This window comes from Cataglyphis hispanica, chromosome 10 (assembly GCF_021464435.1).
Source record: "Cataglyphis hispanica isolate Lineage 1 chromosome 10, ULB_Chis1_1.0, whole genome shotgun sequence".
Lineage (NCBI taxonomy): Eukaryota > Metazoa > Arthropoda > Insecta > Hymenoptera > Formicidae > Cataglyphis > Cataglyphis hispanica.
The window spans coordinates 3,736,689-3,760,101 of NC_065963.1; the positions used below are offsets into that span (position 1 = coordinate 3,736,689).

The window sequence follows — 23,413 nt, forward strand, 5'->3', positions numbered from 1 at the left end:
CCATAAAATCGTACATTATATCGCATAATAAATAATAGTATGACTAGATAAAAAAAAATTGTTAGATCCGCGAATATTATTTTGAATTCTTGCACATGAATTGATATACAAAAATTAATAATCGACCAAGTTGGGGCGATTTCTTCTGACTTATCCGCAACTACAATTGTCAAGATAGTCTATACAATCTTGCAAAGATGCAGAATAATGATACACGTTTAACGACGAAACTAAAGATCAAGGAGCGGAATGCTCGTATGAGGAATGGCAGTGCAAGAGCGGTGATTGTATACCTCGACATCAACATTGTGATCGCCGAATTGATTGTCCGTACGACGACAGCGACGAGTTGGGCTGTCACTATAGATCGATGCAAAGAAATCACAGTATATGCAACACGCATGAATGGATGTGCAATGATGGTCATTGCATCCCGCTGCATCAGCGGTGCGACAAAAGGCTCGACTGTCCTAGAGATATGTCCGATGAAATGGACTGCAGTTATGATAATTGTGAGTTAGTTTTCCCCCGGTAGTTAGTTTTCCGATGCGAAAACCCGCCTTCGTAAAAGGGGATCACATAGTCGACCGATAACACGTCATCACCAATCAATAATATCTTGTAAATATCTGTGACACTGTAATATAATATTTGCTGTAACATAATATTGTAACATTTTATACACGAATACTATATTAAAAGCTCTGTCATCGTATTCGCATTAAAGAGAATACGAGCAAAATAAATCTGTTATCGTTTAAATTACAGTTTCACTTTTACCCAATAATGCACATATTTTTAATCCAATAATGATAAGTGTTTATTTTATGATAAAAGTAATAAAAGGTAAACTAAAAACATTATCTTTGTTTTAAATTTTAAGGCTTTTGTAACAATATTTAGTAATTTGTAATGTACACGTTGTATTATCTCACTATATCATATTCTTAAAAAAATTAATGCAGCGTCAATTAAAACAGGACTACATTTTCTTGTGGACAAAAAATGTAGAAGGTGTTGGATAGAAATGTCAAATTAACAAAGTGGATAACGCAATTAGTCTAGATTTTGTATGTAGACATATTAATTATTAATTAACGATTATTTTGCGATTGCATAATAAGTATTATATACTATTATATACACACTATTATAAAACTATTGTTTTTGTTTATATGCAGATACCGATGTAACATCTGATCTTAGGCTGAAGACATATCCCAGTGAACAAGTGATTAAAGAGAGTAAGTATTATTCTTCCTGTTTATAAACATACGTAGAATGTTTAATTAAATTTAGTTTGTGCATTTGTTGCAATTTTAACTTTTATATAGTAATCATTATTCTATAATTATTTTAAAATAACCGAAAAAAACTTAAATATTTAGAAGAATTGATACATAAGAATAAAAAGCAACAAGCGCTGCGTTGCCAATAAGTTTCATATTTGAAAAGAAATTAATTAATAAATATGTTTGTTATTTTTTCTTGCCTTGGCCAGACCCGGCGAAGCAAGGTAAGATTTTTCAAAAGATATAAGCTGTTCACAAATCATGTTTATAATGCTGTGGGCTAAGAAATAATATTCATAAATCATAAAATGCAAAATTGGTAATACGATGCGTATTTTGATTATGGTATACATATAAGCGGCCACATACATATAAGAATGTATCATCGCTTATCGATTTTATTCTTATTCTGTTACAAATGCTTCGCCAAATAAGCAAAACAGAATATATTTGCTGCAATTCGAATTTTTTAAAAGGTTTACTTCTGATAATATGTGTGACTATTTTAACTGCTATAATTTATTATAATTGTTTCACATATTTTACAGATATATTACAATTATAAAACAGGATATACATGTTTATTAATAAGATGTTACTTTGAATGCAATTTAAAGACTTTTTTATAATTTATTATTTCTTAAAGGGGCATGCAGATGTTGATAATGCATGAAAGAACTAATAATATTTAAAATCTAAACTAAAGAAAATTTTAAGTATTATTTGTAAAAAACTTTTTTATTATTATCAGATATTTAATAATTCTAATTGTTACATATATATGCATTTTATTTAAATAAGCTCTTTCAATACTAATTATGCCGGATGCCTTGCATAGAATATTTTCACTATTTATATATGTAATCTACAAGCATCGAATAACATGATTAAAAGAAAAAGATCGAAATATTGCACGGCATAAACTAACACATCAATGTCATCTCGATTTGAGAAACGGGGAAATTCACTTGCTTATTGATGGGACGTTTGATGTCTACCTCATGGACATTAATATAATATCATAATCATCAGGGATGCAATCTCTCGAAACAAGAGGGAATTTATATCACGCAAAACCAATCATTCCAATCAGGTCGCGAAGTCGTATTTCAATGCCGTGACGAGGGTCTCCTACGTGCCAGAGTACGTTGGATCCGCGGCAATGGTCTTCCTCTGCCGCCCGGTAGCCGAGACATCAACGGTCGCCTAGAAATACCCAACATCCAGCTCGAGCACGCCGGCACTTACATTTGCGAAGCCGTGGGTTATCCACCGTCCACTCCGGGCCGTCAAGTGAACGTTATTCTCACCGTCGAGAAGTGTACGTTCCTCTTCCCCTTGTCTTTCTCGACTTACGATCAAAATATAAGTTATTTATAATGAAAGAAAACTGTAAATCGTTAATGAATTCAAAGTTACTTTAATTGTTCAGAGAAGATTTATTAATTAATTAAATCGATCGATCCGTAGTTGAACAACCGGCCACCAGACCACCGCAAGTGTGTCAGTATGATCAAGCTACTTGCAGCAACGGAGACTGTATTCCCAAATCGTACGTTTGCGACGGCAAATTTGATTGCACCGATGGATCCGACGAGATGCGATGCAGTGAGTATTTTCGAGAGCGACACTTGATCGAATAGGCTATTCATATTTTATGATACGAATTTCACGCGAACGTGTCAAACCTTCCGTTTTCGACAGGTCCGCACGGATGCGAGCCCAATGAATTCCGTTGCAATAATAAGCAGTGCGTCAGCAAGTTGTGGCGTTGTGACGGCGACAAGGATTGCGCAGACGGCAGCGATGAAGAAAACTGCGCGCCGTCTCCCCCGGGATCTCCATGCCGTTACAACGAGTTTCCCTGCAATAGCAACAAACAGTGTATCCCGAAGAGCTATCACTGCGACATGGAGCGCGACTGCTTGGACGGCAGCGACGAAGTTGGATGCTGTCAGTATCGATGAGTATTTCGTAGAGCACAAGACATCAGTATTTCATCGGCGGACTTTATATTAGATAAACTTAACGATCAATAGCAGCTAACTTTGACGAAACAATGAGCAGTTTTAAATTAATCATTCTTTTGCAAATCTTTGATATATTTCTGTCTTGCGTCTTTTATTTCACGTGTCATTAAAAATTATCAACTACTAGTTTCGTCAATCGGTAACGTTACAATGACCGATCCGTTCTTACAGCTCCCGTTTACATCGTGAAACCACCACCGCCGATGGTTGTTCTCGAGCCAGGCGAAATGTTACTTCTTACTTGCACCGCGATCGGTGTCCCGATACCGGAAATCAACTGGCGACTCAACTGGGGACATATCCCCGCGAAATGTACAACCGTGTCTATTAATGGAACGGGCACACTGACATGTCCGGACATACAAATCCAGGATCAGGGCGCGTATTCATGCGAGGCTTTGAATGTCGGCGGTTTCGTTTTCGCCGTGCCGGACGCCATCGTCGTCGTGAAAGAACCTCGCAACATTTGTCCGAAGGGCAAGTTTAATTCCGAGGCGAAGGTCGTCGACGAGTGTATCTCGTGCTTCTGCTTCGGCGTCGCCACCGAGTGCCGCAGCGCCGATCTTTTCACTTATCAGATTCCACCGCCGCTTGACCGCCACAAGATTGTGTCCGTCGAGATTATTCCCACAATCAAAATCCACGGTGACATCAGCAACCAGATATCTCAAATCCGCCCGATCGGTCGAGATGGCGTTCAACTACTGGAATCTTTCAGCAACGAACTGAATGTCTATAACGTTCCTTACTTTGCGCTGCCAGAGAACTATCACGGTAGTCAATTAAAATCTTACGGCGGCTACTTGAAATATTCGATCCGTCACAGCGGTAATGGTACGCCAAACAATGCACCTACCGTTATCTTGAGCGGCAACAATTACATCCTGGTGCACAAAGGTAAAGAGCTGACGCCCGATTACGAGACCGAAGAATCCGTCAGATTCTTCTATGGTGACTGGTACAAGCAACAAGGAAGAAACGAAGTCCCGGCCTCCAGAGAGGAGATCATGATGACGCTGGCAAACGTGGACAACATCCTTATAAAGTAGGCATTTTATATCGCTGATCATTATTATTATAATTTTCAATTTGTTTAATTTGTACAATTATTTTAATTTGTTTATATATTTCAGAGTGAAATACGACGACTCGCCACAGCTGGACGTTCGTCTCACCAACATCGTGGTGGACACCGCCGATGCGCGAAATACTGGTTTAGGATCCGCATCCTTTGTTGAGGAATGTCAATGTCCTACCGGTACGTATTTCTTTGACGACCATTTGTACTTTTCTTTATTTACAATAGAATTTCATTCATTTTGCTTATTACTTTCATCTTCAAGGATATACTGGTCTATCTTGCGAGCACTGCGCGCCTGGTTATCTGAGGCGAGAGAGTGGACCGTGGCTTGGTCAGTGTTATAGAGATGAACCTCCGTGCCCTCCAGGATACTACGGCGACCCCTCAAGAAACATCCCGTGCCAGATTTGTCCTTGTCCGCTTACCAATCCATCAAACCAGTAAGATGCGAATCGACTAAATTTATATTGCATTACTGATTATTGCTTTGATTAAAACTCGCTTTCGTAGTTTAAAAGAAAAAATACTAAATAAATAATCATGGAAAATAGATTTGCTCGCACGTGTCATCTTGGATCTGACGGGCAGCCTACGTGTGATTGTCCCGCTGGCTATGTTGGTCGCAGATGCGAACAGTGTGCCGCCGGTTATCAAGGGAATCCTCTTATTCCTGGAGATATGTGCATCCCGCTTCAACAATGCGATCCTAACGGCAGTCTTAGTCCTAACGCCGATCCACATACTGGAAAGTGTCATTGCAAGGTATTACGCCGATAATTATCTTTTCTTATGTGTAATATTATATAGAGAGTGAAATCGCGAATTTCTACTTATCTATACGTTTTCTCTAATTATAAGAAAAAAAAACTTTTTATGGATAAACTACTTCATTAACAAAATCTAAATTAATTGCGCTATTTCTCAAACATTTTGCGTAACGTTTTTATCATTGTTCTTGCATCCATCTTTCATGGATTCTTTTAACTTTGAAAATGTAAGTATATTGTACAATTCTTTTATATGCAGATATATGTAAATCGATATTTAAAATAAATGAACCCTATACAATGCGGTCAAGAAGCACCGTCTATTCTCTGACGGTCTAACGTTTCCTCTTTCAGCAATATGCAACGGGTCTCACTTGCAATCAATGTAAGGCGAATACCTTTAATCTGGCCTCGACAAATCAATTTGGATGCATAGCTTGTTTCTGTATGGGTATTACAAACAGATGCGTCTCTTCTAATTGGTACAGGAATGAGGTACGATAAAGATATTGAAAACATTTTTTTAATAGGAAAAGTTGTATAAGCACGATTTTATATTTCACACATATTTTATGAAATATAAATTTGCGTAATTTGCATGCAACACTTTTAAAAATATAAATTCTTTATAGAATTATAAAAGTGAAGATTTAATTCATCATTTACACTTTTTAGATTCGTGTATCATTTACCAATTCGATTCGAGATTTCTCTCTGATCGAATCCAAGAGCACCGACGCGTCAGCCATTGTAGAAGGAATTCATCTGAACACTATCAGCCGAGAAATAATCTACAGCAACTTCCCGAATCGTGGAAACAATGACGTTTACTATTGGCAATTACCCAGCATTTTCCTAGGGGATCAAATAACATCTTACGGCGGTAATCTCAAGTACACTGTCAGATACGTTCCTTCTCCGGGCGGCCAAAGTTCGAGAAATAACGCCGCAGATGTTGAACTTATCAGCGTAAGTGCATACTCGTAAATTTTAATCCGCGTATTCAAGGATGAAGATATAATAGATAGTAATATATATATATATATATATATATATATATATATATATATATCTTAATGTACATTATATGCAGGCTAACGATATCAACTTGCTCTACTACTCTCGCGAGTCTCCCGAGCCAAATTCTCAGCAATCGTTCACCGTGCCATTACTCGAGCAATATTGGCAACGCAATGATGGAACTCAAGCGGATCGAGAGCACCTTCTAATGGCTTTGGCAGACGTGCGAGCCATCAGAATCAAAGCCACTTACACGACGCATACAGACGAAGCTGCGTGAGTACTTTGTGCATCCCTGATATTATTGAATTTAATATATTCTTAATTATAGCGAGATTACTTTATAAATAAAATTTATAAATAAAATATAATTATCTAAGTTCTATTAAAATTTTTAAGGCGCTATAAAAATATTCGAGAAATATATAGATAAATTTTCCGACACCTTAAAACAAAATTTTGGAAATTAATTAATTTTTAATTAAATTAAAATTGAAAGCAAGATTAATTGGAGAAACCTTAAAGAATTTTGATTTATCAAACAATAATTTATAAATTTTAGGCTCTCTTTCGTATCGTTGGACACTGCCGAGAAGTACAACACCGGTAAAGCGCGCGCGGTCGAAGTTGAAGAATGTACTTGTCCCAGCGGCTACAGAGGACTTTCCTGCGAAGATTGCGATGTTGGTTATACCAGAGCCATTGAAGGTCTCTACTTGGGTATCTGCGAACCATGCAACTGCAATGGTCATTCAAATCAATGCGATCCTGAGACTGGCGTTTGTGAGGTAATAAAAGCGAGCTTACTAAAGTGATAATTTTAATAATACATATAATTGATTATTTTATTACTTTGAATCAATTCTATTATTTTTTTTTTAAATGCTTTAAATAAGAAATCTTATTGAATTAGAAATATTGCATCGATAATGATCTAATCTGAAATCAATTTTCTTTTATATGTATAAATGTATCTTTCAATATCATATTATAAAGCTACATGGAGAGAATAAACATAATTAAAATTATATCAGAATACATAGTTACATATAAATATCTGCACGTGATTATTTAAAGTTGATTAAAATATTGACGTTTCCCGTCAAACAGAATTGCGCTGATCACACTACCGGTGATTATTGTGAGATATGCGAATCGGGATACGAAGGGGATGCTACCCGAGGCACGCCGAACGATTGTACGTATGGAAGTCCCACACAACCCGAGCTATGCAGATGCAACGAGGCTGGCTCGCGCAGCACTTTGTGCATCAACGGTCGGTGCGAATGCAAAAGGAATGTTGAGGGCCTAGAATGTAATCGGTGCCGCCCGTCGACATACGGATTACGTGCCGAGAATATTGATGGATGTATCGAATGTTACTGTAGCGGGGTAACTGATCAATGTCACGAAAGCACATTGTATGTACAACAAATACCGATGTGGGTGTACGATTCACATCATGGTTTCACTCTCACGGACTCGTAAGTATAAACACCTTTATGCAGATATAATGTCTTTTCATTATTTTATTACATGAGTGGCTTTTTTATTAAATGAATAAAATAAATTTAGTTTAACACAATTAAATAAAATATATAAAATTTATCAACTTATTTTTTACAAAATAAAATTGATATAATAGGAAATAAAATAAAATTTTTAAATTTTTAATTTTAATACGACATTCGTACTTTTATGCAGGACTAGACGCGACATAATCGACGACGGTTTCGAATTGAACGTGGCTATGAACGAAATCGGTTATCGCTATCCGGATAGCAGAAGCCGCAGATTGTTCTGGTCGCTACCGAGCGTCTTCACCGGAAACAAAGTGAAGAGTTATGGTGGAAACTTGACTTTAACACAGCATATCACTGCGTATCCTGGTGCTCAGAGTTACAAAGATCAAGATATTCTCTTGATCGGCAATGGCATCACATTGTTCTGGACAAATCCAACAGAGCTTCAACCTGATATTCCACTGGTATGTAAAATTTATCTGACATTTTATAATTTAATGAAAAATCGATAAACTCGATATTTGAACTAAAGAAATACTTAGTGATGGCAAAAAATATATTTTGATCAATAACAATTAGTGAAAATATTTTTATGCATTTTTTCAATAGAAAACTGATCGTTATTCACAACATTCTCCCCATCTTTTATTATTTTGCTCAATAATGCGCCAAGTTTTATTAATAATATAGAGAAAAAATTTGAATATTATTAATAATATTTTACTTATTAATAATATTTTACGATTGTATATTGAATATACGTTGAAAGCAATATATGCATTTTTTAGACCTACTCCGTTCCATTGAAAGAAAACGAATGGAAACGATTGACCACCGAAGGACCACGAAGCGCTTCCAGAACAGACCTCATGATCGTTCTCTCGAATCTGGAGGCTATCTTGGTCCGCGCGTCCCACAGCGAGCGTATGACCGCGACATACATAAGCGACATCAGCATGGATACAGCCGTGGAGAACCTAACCGGAGAGCGACGAGCGACTCAGATCGAAGCCTGCCGTTGTCCGACTGGTTACACAGGAACTTCCTGCGAAATCTGCGCTCGCGGTTATTACAGAGACACCAGCGATCGATCCGTCAGTTATCTGGGCGCGTGCAATCTCTGCCCGTGCAACAAGAACGAGGAGAGCTGCGAGATCAGCAGATCCGGTCAGGTCAAATGCCACTGCCTACCAGGTTACACGGGACAGTATTGTCAAGATAGTGTCGTCGGTAAGCAATAGCGCTTTTTATGCTTGAATTATCATATAAAAAGTAAAAAAATAGTTTTTTTTAGTATTTTATTTTTTATTCCTTTAGTTTATTATTGTTTTAAAAATAAAGATTTAAAAAAAACGAATAAAAATATATATTATCTTTTTTATAAATTTTTTAAAATTATGTTATATGTATTTATAAATTAACTTAAATCACTTTTTTTTAATAAGAAAAATTAAAATTAACGCGCGTAACTCTGTGTTTTAATATTGTTTGTGAATGTGAATGAAATGAGTGAAACTTTTTTATCGAAATAACGAAGAGAGATAGCTTTCAAGTCTGCTTTGAAAAAAAAAATAATCAGCAACGATATACATTGATCAGGTGAGCTCATGGTAAGCCTAATGCCTATGAAAGGCGAAGTTGAGCCATATTCCACGATCCAATTTACGTGCAACTATGACTATCCAGACATGTTTCACATCTATTTTAAATTATCGTCACTTGCTGGGTTGCCCGTAACTGCGAGGGGTGACAAACCCGGACATACAGTCAAGACAGAGAAAGGAGCTTTCCGCAAATGGTCCGTCCACGTGGGACGCACTGCTTGCAACGTCGAATGTCACATTGTAAACTACCGTGGCAAAGAACTGGTCAAGATCGTGACATCGATTACGCCAGGTTTGACGGACTATATAGCGAGAGCTTTCGTATCTTGTCCGTCCACCGATGATTCATAGCTCAGGGAGAGTGCTGATCATCGCTTCACAACTGCGTTGTCGCTAGGTCATAGATTATCGTAGATTGTCACCGAATTCGGTGAAGAAACATCTTTCGGTGAAAGATTGTAATCCTTGTCACTGTTTTGCCGTAGTTTTTCGCAAAATTAAAATTTGTCGACAAAAGCTTAGCTTGACTCTGGTATATGGTATCACGAACGTATCACGTATTATAGATATTGATGTATAAAAAATATGTGTTTTGTAGTAATTAATACAAATTATCATTCTTTAGAATAACGATGTTTTGTCAAAATGTGATGGTGGTTGGCTCTCTACATCACAGAGAAATATTGTCTTTTCGCTATAGTGTATTCATAAAATTGCAGATTTCAATAATGTTCGTGTCGTTTCTCTGCTATTATGCTTTCTCTCGTTTCCATGTATCATCGTGCTAAAAGTTTGCTGCAATTATTATGATTTTATAAAATAATTCCGTTTATCTTAGAATCAATTTTACTTTAATTTTCCTCAGTTGGAGAACCGCAAACGACTACTACACCTAGCCCAATACCTCCACCGAGGATTATAGTTTACATTCAAGAACCGGAATTCCAGATTGTTCACACCGGAAATACCGTCAGATATCATTGCACGGGCAGATCCATAGATAGCGTAAGTTTTTCATCGATTTTTATTTTATAAATTTGTTCACTTCTTATTTTATTATAGCAAATTTCTTTCTATTGTTGGAAATAGAATTCGGTGAACATTAGATGGGAGAAAGAAGGTGGTCAATTACCGCCTGGCAGAAGTGTGGACGATTCTAATGGACTGTTGGTCATTAGAGATGTGAAGGTATCAGATAGCGGCATATACGTTTGCCAAGTGAGCGATGGAATAAACATCGGACGAAAGAAAGTCACTCTAACTGTTGGAGGTACAGCGTGAACACGATTATTTTAATTGTCTTATTTGAGAATGTCACTTGTCATATTTTACTATTATAAGTTACTCGAAATTAAATTAAAGATAATATTTAAAATATTAAATATTAAATAAATTAGAGATGTTATTAAATTCTCATATATTTTTATATATTCTTATATTTTTTGTATTGTATTGGATGCAGCATTTCCAAAACATTTGCTGGAAATACCAGGTACAAATCATAACAGCGTTAAACCGTTCATAAAACAGATTATAACTTTATACATTTTATTTAAGGAGCCAACCCGGTGGAACCTAAAATCGTTATAAGTCCATCGTATCAACAAGTGAGAGAAGGCGAACCAGTCGAATTCCGCTGCGAAGCTACTGGTAATCCGCCACCTCAATTAGACTGGATTCGAGTCCACGGAATCATGAGCCCGGAGGCGACATTCTATAATGGTGTATGGAGTCTTCCAGCTGCATCGAAGAACGACGCAGCCGAGTATAAATGCATTGCTAGAAACAATGTTGGCGTGGATGAAAAGACGACCATCTTATATGTTCAAGGTACGATCAAATTATGCATTTCAGACATCACGATATTGATAAATCTTAAGTTGCTACGCATATAATAAAAATTATCTGAGGATTATTTGATAATTGCTAACTATACCAATTAAAAAAAAAAATTAATTTACAACTAATTTAAAAATTAGGTTTGTAATTATGGCTCTTACGTTATTTTCGAAAACTATTATATGTTACAGACAATCCTAATAAACCACCACCTCAAGGTTTACCACCAACCGTAACTCCATCCGAATGGTCTGGAACTATCAACGATGCTGTCAGATTGATCTGTACGCCATCCCAGCATGCGAATGTCACTTGGACAAGATCCGGCGGATTACCGTTGCCTTATACAGCCAGTCAACAGGATGGGATCTTAACTATCGCCAATCCTAGTCCGAGCGATTCCGGCTTATACGTGTGTACTGCGACAAGCATACGCGGAACGGAAACGAGCACCTCCGCTAGGATAACAATAATTCCTCGCAGAGATCCACCCACTGTCAAAGTTAGACCCGAAAGGCAAGAGGTGTCCCAGGGCATGGTTGCCGAGGTGCATTGCATTACCAGCGGAGAGCCAGGTGTACAGGTGAAATGGAGCAAATACACAGAAACGATGAGTTCGCGTGTGCAACAAGTAGGAGACACGCTTAGGATCATTAACGCTCAGGTCTCCGATCGAGGAGTATATATCTGTCGGGTTACTAGCTCTTCGGGCAGTTACGAGGCCAGTGCCATAATCGAAGTTGAACGTAAGTCCGTAGCATTTTTTGATGTATAATCCAATACGTATGTTAATTTTAAAAAATGCTAAATTTACAAAAAAAAATATCAGATTTACTCGAGAAATCAATTATGATATAAAATATATAAATCTTTGTAAATAATGCAGATTTAAACTTTCTTCATGTATTAAAATTGATATTTTTCTCGCGCAAATTGTCAGTATAAAAATTTATTTTTATTTTAACTTTTTTTACTATTTATAAAAATTTATAAAACTAAAAAAGAAACGAATTATTTATTATAGCTCGCGAAGCTCCAGTCTTAGAGCTATATCCTCAAGACGTCCAAACGGTCATCCTCGGCGGTTCGGCCGATCTTCAATGTCGTGCGAAGGCTGGCTTCCCGGTGCCCGAGTTGCATTGGTCTCGTCAGGACGGCCGACCATTTGCTTCCAACATCGAACAGCTTCCTGGCGGACTGCTCAGACTATCGAACATCACGGTGAACGATGACGGCGCCTATATCTGCTCCGCGTCAAACGAAGTCGGCTCGACATCGGTTATCGCGCACATCGAGGTGCAATCTCTGCCTGTGATCACTATTACTCCGAAGCACGGTATTTTGCAAGTGAAACGCGGAAGTCGAGTCCGTTTAATGTGCAGCGCAAGTGGTTATCCGCAGCCTAACGTAGCTTGGAGCAAATACGTGCATGGAGTGACTATACAGTAAGTTGATTTTAATATTGCGATTTTGTGAGCCTTGAAAATTTAAAATTGCCGTATAGCTTGTGAGATGAATATATAACATAATTTTTAAATTTATGAATTTTTATATATTTTATTAAACGTACAATAGCGTATAGGCTAAACAGTAACGGAAAAGATGTAACGTGCATTTAAAAATTAAATCTGAATCACTATATTTGATTTGATTGATACTTGAATTGATTTGATCTAGTGTGATTGCTATTAGAAAGTTAAATAACATTTGAAAAACAATACAGTGACACATACAGCAGAACAGCAGCCACTCCACTGAGCGCTGTATATGAAATATTCTCCGTTTCATCCGACGACGAAGGATCTTACACTTGCCAGGCTACAAACGCTGTAGGAATAGCAGAAGAGCGTATCCAAATACGCATCGAGGACGATGATGATTACGCTCCTTGCACTGGTGAGAGAGGCGATATTCCGTGCGACGACCGACAACCTGATAATGTACGTATGCTGTCACCTCTCAGTGTCAACATCTTGATAACACATTTTTAACGATGAAACGTGCGATTTACAGAGAGATCCAAATCAACAAGGAGTGTTGATTCCCAAAGACTACTTGAGAATCCCGAACGGTGGCAAGGTGGAGATGCGTTGTCAGGTCCTCGGACTCGACGGTGATCAAATCTATTTGGATTGGAAGAGGAGCGATCATCGTGCCTTGCCGGAAGGTAGCACAGTGCACAACGGAGTATTAAGCATTCCGACCGTCGACAGAAACGCAGCCGGAGAATACATCTGTTTGGGCTTGGATCCTGCCGGTACCGTGCTCTTCAGGGCGAAATCCCACCTTGAAATTATATGTGAGTACAAAAAATATTGCATCGCGATAATAGAAATAAATTAGAAAAGTTAAATTTTTCTTAAAATAAATAAATTCGCAACTGCAGAAACTGTGTATAAAAAACTTATTGTTCTAAATTTTCTATTTATTTTTTTTATTTTATAAATTTAAAGCTGACAATTAATTAATTCAAACAAGATTATTTATTTTGTTTTGATTTTCTCTAGCTCCGCCGAGAATTGAATTAAATCCCACGCGTCAGACAGTGGGACCTGGAGAGAATCCATCCATAATTTGCACTGCTACGGGAGATGAACCTCTGCATATCGAATGGGAAGCTATAGGACGTCCATTGCCGCATTCGGTATCGCACGACCGCGGCATCTTGCAATTCCACGGTATCACCTATTCCGATGCCGGTAAATACGTGTGCAAAGCGACGAACGGAGCGGGAACAGCGGAAGCGGTAGCAGAAGTTTTAGTCAATGGTCAGTAGAAAATAGTTGGAACAATTAATTAGTATATTTAAATCTATATTATATTATATATAATGCTATACATGAAATATAATGCGTTCATTAAATATTTAAGAATTATTCGAAAAAAAGCGATGTCTTGCTATAAACTATGAACTACCTGATCGTGCAATTTGCAGAACATTCTTACGACGACACAGAGGTTCGTGCTGAACAGAGAGACGTGGTGACGCATGCTGGCAATTCCGTGCGTTTACGTTGCGTGGTACGTGAACGTGCGACGATTCATTGGAGTCGAGAGGGACAAGCCTTGCCGAGCACCGCGCGAATCGGAGAAGATTACTTAGAGTTGACGCAAGTGAAACCAGAAGACAGTGGAAGATACATCTGTCAAGCCCAAACCAGCCGCGGTGTATCCAGCGATTATATTAATTTCAACGTATCTCGTAAGTATTTTTTATTAAACTCTCGTTTCAGCATCATTTCATAGATCCTTGCTTCTATGAATGCATCTATTGAAGATCACAATGCATATATTGACGCTAAAGAATGTTTGGCCTGTTGAGAAATTTTAATTTTAATCATTTTGGGATACTATAATCTATGATGAGAAATATTATAGTACATCCTGAAAGGTTTAAAATTATAAACTGCTTGTTTTTACGAAATATTTTCTTTGCTATTTCTGCGTGATTTTTTAAAACAACAGAGAATACTTTGAATGGAACTATTTGAAGATTTCAATTTCTCATTCACGGCTTGAAATCGTTACTTTCACGTTTGTCTTAATTAAAAAAGTATATAAATATTAACGTTACAGGAAATTTAATAAATTTAGTAAATAATAATACATATATATATATATATATATATATGGTCGCGAATTATATTTATTAAATTTTTTATCTTTTATTTATACTAATCCAAAACATTATTCACATCACTAACAAGCGCGTATCAAATTATTATTCCCAGACAATACAAATGACAAAAGATGTCGCAAAGACAAAAAAAAAATAATTTAGATGGCTTTTGGATTTTTGCGTTGTTTGGGCTATATTAATAACTAGATAGCACATAGCAAACGTGGTTCCATGAGAACGTCTTCACAAGTTTAGATTTTTTTACAAAGCTCGCGTTATATGATTTAGTAGTTAATTTGCTTGCGGATTGCATGCCAGTGTACCGATCGCAGTGCAGGCACTGGGAATATGAATGCAGAAGTCTACAATGCATTCCAATGGAATACTTTTGCGACGGCTATGTTCAGTGCAACGATGGTACTGACGAACGCTTCTGCCGCAACGCGCTCTATCGCCAATATCTTCAGAGACGACGCGGTTTGTTTTGAGATATATGTGTCGTGTGACGTCTTGTAGTTCTTCTACTTGTAGTGAACTGTTCTTTATATACTCTCGCTTATTGTACACAAGAAAAGGATACGAATCAAAATGTACCTTTGACCAGATTTAAAATAATAGCTAAGTGAAATAAAATATTAAAATGTTACACGAATTCCATTCAATCATCTTATATAAATTATACAATTGTACAAAAATGTATATGCAATGCGTATCCTCTTCTTGTAAGCATTAAAGACTTATTTATAAATGTTCCTATACTTCAGATTTTATAGTTAATATCTCGATGTTGTTAATATCCTTGCAAACTCGATACTGTTTTCTTGAAGAATTATTCTAAATAACTGTTGTTTATATAATCATCTTTTGTTAAAGTCGCTCACGAAAAAGTAATTTATTTTATATAAATTTTTTGTGCGGTCTTTTATTTTTTCTTTTTAAAATTTTCTATATAATATGAAAAGTTTAAATACGGAGATATAAAATAAAGTACGGCAAACAAATCTCGCAATTCATTCATCAAACATTGATCAAACTTTTCATTTTTCTAAAACACAATAATATCGTGTGTAAAAAACCGAATATGTATACATTTTTCTAATTTTACAGTTAATTGTAACGTGTAGCCAAGATATATAATTTAATTCTAGCTGCTCTCGTGCCATCAATTAGCGTCGAGGTATCTCAAGATCCAATAAACATCGGCGACACAGTTGATATACATTGCACGTGCACTGGACGAAGCCCACGTTATCACTGGTCGAGACCGAATCATGTGAGCCTACCAACAAACGCACAAGAATACAGCAATGTCCTGAGGCTGACTAATGTAGCTGTCACCGATAGTGGACCTTACAGATGCATAGTAGACACGCCCGAGGGTACATTCGAAAAGGACTTTAATCTGATTGTTCATGGTAATTTATATTATTAATAAATATATATGTACGCAACAAATGCAATAATTATAGAATATTGTTATATCATGTGTAGACATTTTTTAATATCTGTTAATGCATATCTTTTTATTCTTTGTCAATGCTTACTCAAATTTTATATACGTTTTACGTAAGTAAATTAATAAAAATTGCGATTTTATTGCGAGAATTATTATGGACAAGAACTTTTATAATTCTCCATTGTTATACTCAGGCGGAATTCTCGATGAACCAGCGATTGAAACGAAATTTGCGCCGCACGGGTCAAGTCTAGAAATGGATTGTCGTATCGACCTCGATCCACCAATACAATATCAGTGGAGTAAACTTGGTGGATTTTTACCACGTGATACCCAGACTTTGGAAGTACGTAAAATTTATATACATATTAACAAATATATATACCTTTGAAATCTTTTTATCTTTCTCTAATTGAATCTTAAAAAATTCCATTTAAAGCATTAAAGATAAATATATATCTTGATAAAATTATTGTTTTATGATATATATTTTTTTTTATTTCTCAGAACAAATTAAAGCTAACTAATGTCAAAGCTGAGGATGCTGGAACATACATTTGCGTTGGATATAATGGACAAGCGCGAGTAGAAGTTCCTACGGTGCTGGTCGTAACAGGAGTCGTGCCTAATTTTAGTCAGGCACCCGAAAGCTACATCGCTTTTCCACCTTTACCCGACTCCTATCTTAAGTTCAATATCGAAATCTCTTTCAAGCCAGAAAATTACGACGGCATTCTATTGTACAACGCCGAGTCCGCTCATGGCAACGATGACTTCATTGCTTTATCTTTAATTAATGGATATCCGCAATTTAAGTTAATAAAAAATCTTTTATATATTTATATATATAGAACATATCATAGTGCATATTTTATTTTAATTATCAAATTTCTTACGAATATAAAGTTAATTTTAAGCAAAATTTAATTTAATTACATAAATATTTAATCAAGAAATAATTCTTAAAATAATTTTTAAAATAATTAAATTTTAGAATAATTTTAGAACTTATTATATTAAATGTCAAAAATTGAACATTGCTTTTCAATTGGCTGAATAGAATCATTGCTTAATTATATATTAATATTAGTAATTATATTAATACACTAATATAATAAAATCTCTAGATTTAATCTTGGATCTGGATCAGCTGTTGTCCGCGCGGATAAACCTATTACTCTGAGCGACTGGCATACCATCAAGATCCAACGCAATCGAAAGGAGGCAACGATGTTGGTAGACGGTGAGAGCTCTTACAAGGTGATTGCAATAGGTAGGCGTCAAGGTCTGGATCTCAAAGAGCCTCTCTACATCGGCGGAGTGCCCAGTGAGATCAACAAACAATCCGAGATGAACACGGGCTTTGTTGGGTGCATCAGCCGACTAGTCCTCGGAGAGAAGCAGGTTGATCTGATCGGCGATCAGACAGACAGTGTGGGAATCACGAGCTGCGAGACCTGCGCCGAAAATCCCTGTAACAACGGCGGTGTATGCCAAGAAGCGGCCACAAAGAACGGCTACACATGTCTGTGCCGAGCTGGTTTCAGTGGTAAACACTGCGACTATGTCGGACAGTCCTGCTATCCAGGTGCGAAAGCTACTCAATTCGTTAATTAATTTATATTACATTAATTTAATTTTTTTATTATGCATGTTGCTATAAATAAACAACATGCATAATAAAATTATATAATTTAATTATAAATTAATTATAAAAGAGTTGTATATGTATGTATAATGCATGTATGATTAATATCAATATATCGATTATTATTAATAATAGAAATATTATTAGTGTTTTAGTGTTTTACTGTTTCTTAATATAACGTTTTTAAACAAAGATATTTATAATAAATTGAATAATAATAGGTGCATGCGGAGAAGGTAAATGTGTCGACAAGGATATCGGCTTCGATTGTTATTGTCCGATCGGAAAGACGGGATCACGATGCGAGCATTCGGTGAACATCCATAATCCAGCTTTCCGTAATGAGAGGGCTTATCTTGCGTACGAGACTCCGAAAGCTCTTAGACGGTAAGTACATTCACTTATCCATCGAACGCACGTGCACGAATTATTTTTTAATGAATTATTCTTGATCGATGTTACAAGCGCCTATGATCGAACATATTGTCATGGTAATTATGTCTCATGTGTAATATTTATCGTATTTTATGAGTTTCTTTAAATAATTATTTGCATATATAGCTTATTAAGTAGCGTATTAAAATAAACGAGGTAAGAGAATTGAATAGAACATATCCGATAAAATTAATTTTTTCAAATATGTTGTAAAGTTTAAAGTATTAAATAACAATAACTATATACACCCGAATTTTACACAAATAAATTTGTTTTTTATTCTTCCGGAATTTTTAAGATACATAAAAAACCTTGTCTAAGAAGAATCATCATAAATGATAATTCTCTATAAATGAATCTTTACATCTTTGACAAACTAACAGATTTAACTATAATTGGAATATAGGTATTAATCTGATTGCCAGTGCATCTGAACATCATCAAGCATCCTAATTACTAAAATTCTTTTCAGGGAGAGAGAGAGCTCGACCACTATACACAGTCGATCACGATTACGCAACGCACAAATTAGGCAACCACGATCAAGGCCACATCACCACAATAATTTGCACCACACAAAACATTAGCTAAACTTAGCACCAATTTTACGCACTTACAGAATCATTACTTATCCAATCTCACAGTAGTAATCTATTTCTCCTCGTAGATCTAATCAACCTCCATATACATATGAGCTATTTAAAATTGTCAAAATATGCCTGTACGAGAAGATTTAAGTTCGATTTATTTGCGATTTATCACTGCCTGTTTTTTTTTCTTTGTTTGGTATGTATAGTAGCAATGTAAAGATAAAACAACGAGTTTGTAACAAATGTTTTGCAACAAGCCTGTCTAGTGCGTAGTTCCTCACTCAAAGGACATCATGGTGCTGTAACGTTAGAACATCAGTCAATTGAATTAGTAATTAATGTTTTGTACAGCTTTTTAATTAATACACTTAACGCGTTACTCTTTTTTTAGTCATTAATAATTATTAAAAGTAATATGCGCGCGTGAAGTCACTGCCAAATCAGTTACATTTGACAATAGTCCCAACTCAAGCTTAGAAAACGTCAAATACCCATATACGCGTATATGACAGTTATATATATATATATGACAAAGCATATGTAAAATGTTTGTACTTATGTCTAAGATTCTATATATAATATAAATATTTAAAAAAGAGATGTTTCACGTACGAATAATTATTTATATATTTAGTGAGTGGGGGATTATATCATGCTATACAAATAAATATTTTTAAAGCAAATGCTTTATCTTAAAGCAAATAAATATTTTAAAGCAAAATTAATATAATAAGCCATACATTGTAGCTTAAGACGACAACGTTTTATTCAATTTCACCACTTGTATGTTTAAAAAAAAAAGGTAAGTTTTAAGATAGACACATTATTTATTTATGTAATACATATCTATCTTTTGATGTGTTGCTTATATATTTCATATTTTCATATGTATAATACATATTGCATGCATACCTAAACTCTTCCTTTCCTTTTTTCTCATTTATATTCATATAATTAATAATTTTAAAAATAATAATATAACCATATAACAAATATATACATTATTTGCATGTACCTGTCGTGTGCAAGTTATAACAGATTTCTCCAAAAAATACTTTGTATATAAATTAACTTTAACTAACATTTTCTATAAAAAAGAATAAGACAAAAAATAGAACATTTATATTCATATTTTACGCAATATATAAAAAAAAAAACTAAAATAAAAATGTGCAAAAGTGTGCCCCTATTGAGTTTTATAATAAAAATAAACTAAGCAAAAACACACACACAAAGAAATAATTAATACATGATATATATACATAAGTATATATATATATATATATATATAATATATATATATATATATATATCACGTATGATATCTGCTTAAAATTCTTTCTACACAATATATGCGATAATACATTTTTTTACATTTTATATACCTAATTTTAGGCTTAAGGTAACCATGAGTTTTAATCCTACGGACTCCGGGGATGGAATCTTGATGTATGTTTCTCAAAATGACGAAGGCCTCGGAGATTTTGCAGCGCTTATAATAAAGGACAAACACATTGAATTCCGCTTCGATATCGGCTCCGGAATGGCAACGATAAGATCACCTCATGCAGTCCAGCCCTGTGTATGGACGTATGTAACGGTGAATCGAGACTTCAGGGAAGCCAAATTGTCAGTGAACGGCAAACCATTTGTGGAAGCCAAATCACCCGGAGCTTCCAGAACCATGGTCTTAAATACACCTCTTTACATTGGAGGAGTGGATCGCAGAAAAATCACGATCAATAAGAATGTCGGTGTCGATCGTAGTTTTCGTGGATGTATAAGCGAAGTAAGAATAATAATTATTATACAATAAGATAGATAACGATATATATGATCCTATTAATTGTGATTACCTAATATTATCTATTATTATTTTATTAATAATAAATTATTTTTTTTATTTTAATAATAAAATTCTTTGAAAAATTTATAGAAGTAATTAACGAATAAAATAAAAAAAAACTCTTTCTTTTAAATTTTGAATATTTAATAAATCTTTAACTAAATCTAAGTACAATTTTTGCAATATTTTCAAATAAAATTATTTATAAATGTAATGGGAGTATTTAATTGAAATATATAATAATAATTAGCAACTTTAACTTTGCAGTAGACAAAAAGGATCTCTCTTCATTTTTAACATATAAATTTTTTTTATTTATGTTACAAATATAGAAGTTCGAAGTTTTATCAGCTAGTTTGGACATATTGAAATCATCGATTGACGCAGCCAATATCGAGAACTGTTCGATGTCTCATCTGAATCAGACAATAATGCATACCACTATCACAACTTTGGCACCATCTACTCAGCCGCCAACAACATTGTTCGATCCTTGTGCATGGAATCCTTGCATCCACGGCATATGTCAAAGTTCAAATGTGTATGATTATTCATGTACATGCGAATACGGATATGTGGGCAGAAACTGTGAGAACGTACTGAAACAATGCGAATTACTTACACCATGTAGAAATGGGGGTTCTTGCTCCGATCTTCATGGATCTTATAAATGCGATTGTCGCCTTGGTTACAACGGGCAGAACTGTGAAAAGTGTAAGATTATAAATAAAAATTAGATAAATGTAAATTATAATCTTAATTGCAATTTTATCAAATTACAAGTTTTTAAAAAATATAAGGTAAAGAAAACAGAAATTATTTCTTGCGGGATTAACTAGATAGAACTTTAAATATTTTACAAAATGCTATAAATAATAAAAAAATAAAAATATTATCTAGTATCTATAATAATTATAATAATTATAATAATTACTATAATGTTTGATTATCAATCACATGATTAAATCTTTGTAGTGGCAGAGATCACGTACGATGTTGCCTTCAAAGGAGACGGCTGGTTGGAACTAGATAGATCTGTTATGACGCACGAAGAAAAACGTGAAGTTTTAGGCCTTGAAATCAGTACAAACAAGAGCAACGGACTGATTATGTGGCATGGTCAAACTTTGAATGATCTAACACCTGATGATTACATTGCCGTTGCTGTAGTAGATGGGTATGTACGACATATACTGTAATATAATTTTCACATAAAAATAAAATAATTAATATTTATATAAAATTAGAAGCAAACAATCTTTCTTTGATCTAAATATATATATATCTATATTTATATTTATTTTTTTTTTCAAATTATTATGATATTATTTACCCTGCTCCAGTTTTAAGATGTTGATAAATCTAAAGATAAATTTAAAGATTATTAACGTTTTTTATATGTGCTTTGTGTTACCAAGATACGTGGAGTATCAATACAATTTAGGCTCCGGTCCCGCTGTAATTCGCGTCACCGCTCAGCGAGTTGATGACGGAGAACGACATAGAATAATTCTGAAACGTCAAGGAAGCGAAGGAAGTATCGAACTGAACGGCGAGCACACTGAAAACGGTGTAAGCGATGGGCTTCAACAAATCCTGAACGCGAGAGGTAGCGTTTATTTGGGCGGATTGCCGGATTACGCGATGGCTTATGGAAGATACCATGACGGATTCTCCGGTTGCATTTACACTTTAGAGGTACAAGACTCGGGAGCTATCGATATCGGCGAGAAGGCTATCAGAGGAGTAAATGTGTCGCCATGTACGAGGTAAGATGTAAATAAGGTATCTTTAAGCGTAAAGAAAGAAGGAAATATTAATAGTATAATATAAATATAAATATTATCAGTATAATATAAATATTAATATTAATATAAATATTAATAAAAATATTAATAAAAATATTAATATAAATATTAATATTAATATAAATATTAATATTAATATTAATATTAATATTAATTTTCTATCAATAAATTTTCTATCAATACATTTAAATATTCGGATTAGCAAATGACGGTAAAACAAGGTAACATTTTATAGAGATGTGACTAATTCTGTTGGATATTATTTTTGCACGCTGCTCACAGAGCAAGATGGATTCCGTCTTCACTTGTATTCACAGACACAGACGCAGATATATTCGATGCGTTTGTCCCACCGCCACCGGTGAACATTATTCATCCAAAACCCGCGTCCAATCTGGCCGCGTGCGACATAACGAGTTATTCATTGTTAATTATACTTCAAAATCTGATTGCTTTGACTAGGGATATTAAAGAACAAAGTGTACTTTTCGCGCTATTATGCGTAGATGCAATTAACGTTTTCAAGGGCTTATTAAGCTAAACAGAGTATTATGTAATACTACGTAAAGTATATTTTTGATCTTACTTGTCGAAAATACATATTCCTCTTTAGACCAAGAATGGTGATTATTAAATCAAACACCAATGTATAATATGTTAAAAGATATGTATTTCCACAAGTTTGCATACGATATGTATCTAATAAATTTGTAAATTGTTTAATGCTTAACCGACATATCGGAAATATTGCGGCGAAACTACGGTATGTCACTTTCTATCATTTCTGTCATTCTTCTGTCGCGAATAATGATACATTTAACGTTAATTTATGTGCATAAATTTATTATTAAATAT

The 23,413-nt window shown here is 34.9% G+C and overlaps 1 protein-coding gene across 14 annotated transcripts in view; it reads left to right on the forward strand.

Annotated features, from left to right (window-relative positions):
- Positions 1-23,413, forward strand: part of LOC126852508 (basement membrane-specific heparan sulfate proteoglycan core protein) — a 144,196-nt gene that overhangs the window by 117,833 nt on the left and 2,950 nt on the right. For 5 of the 14 annotated variants that reach the window (XM_050597356.1, XM_050597357.1, XM_050597359.1 and 2 more), the window contains 38 exons: positions 237-512; positions 1,182-1,244; positions 1,502-1,516; positions 2,386-2,613; positions 2,763-2,900; positions 2,997-3,245; positions 3,494-4,367; positions 4,456-4,580; positions 4,666-4,843; positions 4,955-5,165; positions 5,525-5,665; positions 5,846-6,139; positions 6,264-6,466; positions 6,753-6,978; positions 7,301-7,674; positions 7,895-8,177; positions 8,502-8,943; positions 9,313-9,609; positions 10,183-10,322; positions 10,407-10,587; positions 10,875-11,147; positions 11,348-11,902; positions 12,181-12,601; positions 12,880-13,096; positions 13,170-13,455; positions 13,664-13,924; positions 14,092-14,358; positions 15,064-15,252; positions 15,924-16,190; positions 16,426-16,577; positions 16,739-17,046; positions 17,359-17,819; positions 18,101-18,266; positions 20,300-20,693; positions 21,083-21,464; positions 21,726-21,927; positions 22,169-22,519; positions 22,841-23,387. In XM_050597356.1, coding sequence (XP_050453313.1) covers positions 237-512; positions 1,182-1,244; positions 1,502-1,516; positions 2,386-2,613; positions 2,763-2,900; positions 2,997-3,245; positions 3,494-4,367; positions 4,456-4,580; positions 4,666-4,843; positions 4,955-5,165; positions 5,525-5,665; positions 5,846-6,139; positions 6,264-6,466; positions 6,753-6,978; positions 7,301-7,674; positions 7,895-8,177; positions 8,502-8,943; positions 9,313-9,609; positions 10,183-10,322; positions 10,407-10,587; positions 10,875-11,147; positions 11,348-11,902; positions 12,181-12,601; positions 12,880-13,096; positions 13,170-13,455; positions 13,664-13,924; positions 14,092-14,358; positions 15,064-15,252; positions 15,924-16,190; positions 16,426-16,577; positions 16,739-17,046; positions 17,359-17,819; positions 18,101-18,266; positions 20,300-20,693; positions 21,083-21,464; positions 21,726-21,927; positions 22,169-22,519; positions 22,841-23,099 — 10,349 coding nt within the window. In that variant the 3' untranslated portion in view covers positions 23,100-23,387. Of the gene's footprint in view, positions 1-236; positions 513-1,181; positions 1,245-1,501; positions 1,517-2,385; positions 2,614-2,762; positions 2,901-2,996; positions 3,246-3,493; positions 4,368-4,455; positions 4,581-4,665; positions 4,844-4,954; positions 5,166-5,524; positions 5,666-5,845; positions 6,140-6,263; positions 6,467-6,752; positions 6,979-7,300; positions 7,675-7,894; positions 8,178-8,501; positions 8,944-9,312; positions 9,610-10,182; positions 10,323-10,406; positions 10,588-10,874; positions 11,148-11,347; positions 11,903-12,180; positions 12,602-12,879; positions 13,097-13,169; positions 13,456-13,663; positions 13,925-14,091; positions 14,359-15,063; positions 15,253-15,923; positions 16,191-16,425; positions 16,578-16,738; positions 17,047-17,358; positions 17,820-18,100; positions 18,271-18,786; positions 19,530-20,299; positions 20,694-21,082; positions 21,465-21,725; positions 21,928-22,168; positions 22,520-22,840; positions 23,397-23,413 lie in introns of those variants that run through there. The other 9 variants (XM_050597360.1, XM_050597362.1, XM_050597363.1 and 6 more) reach the window with 7 other exon arrangements.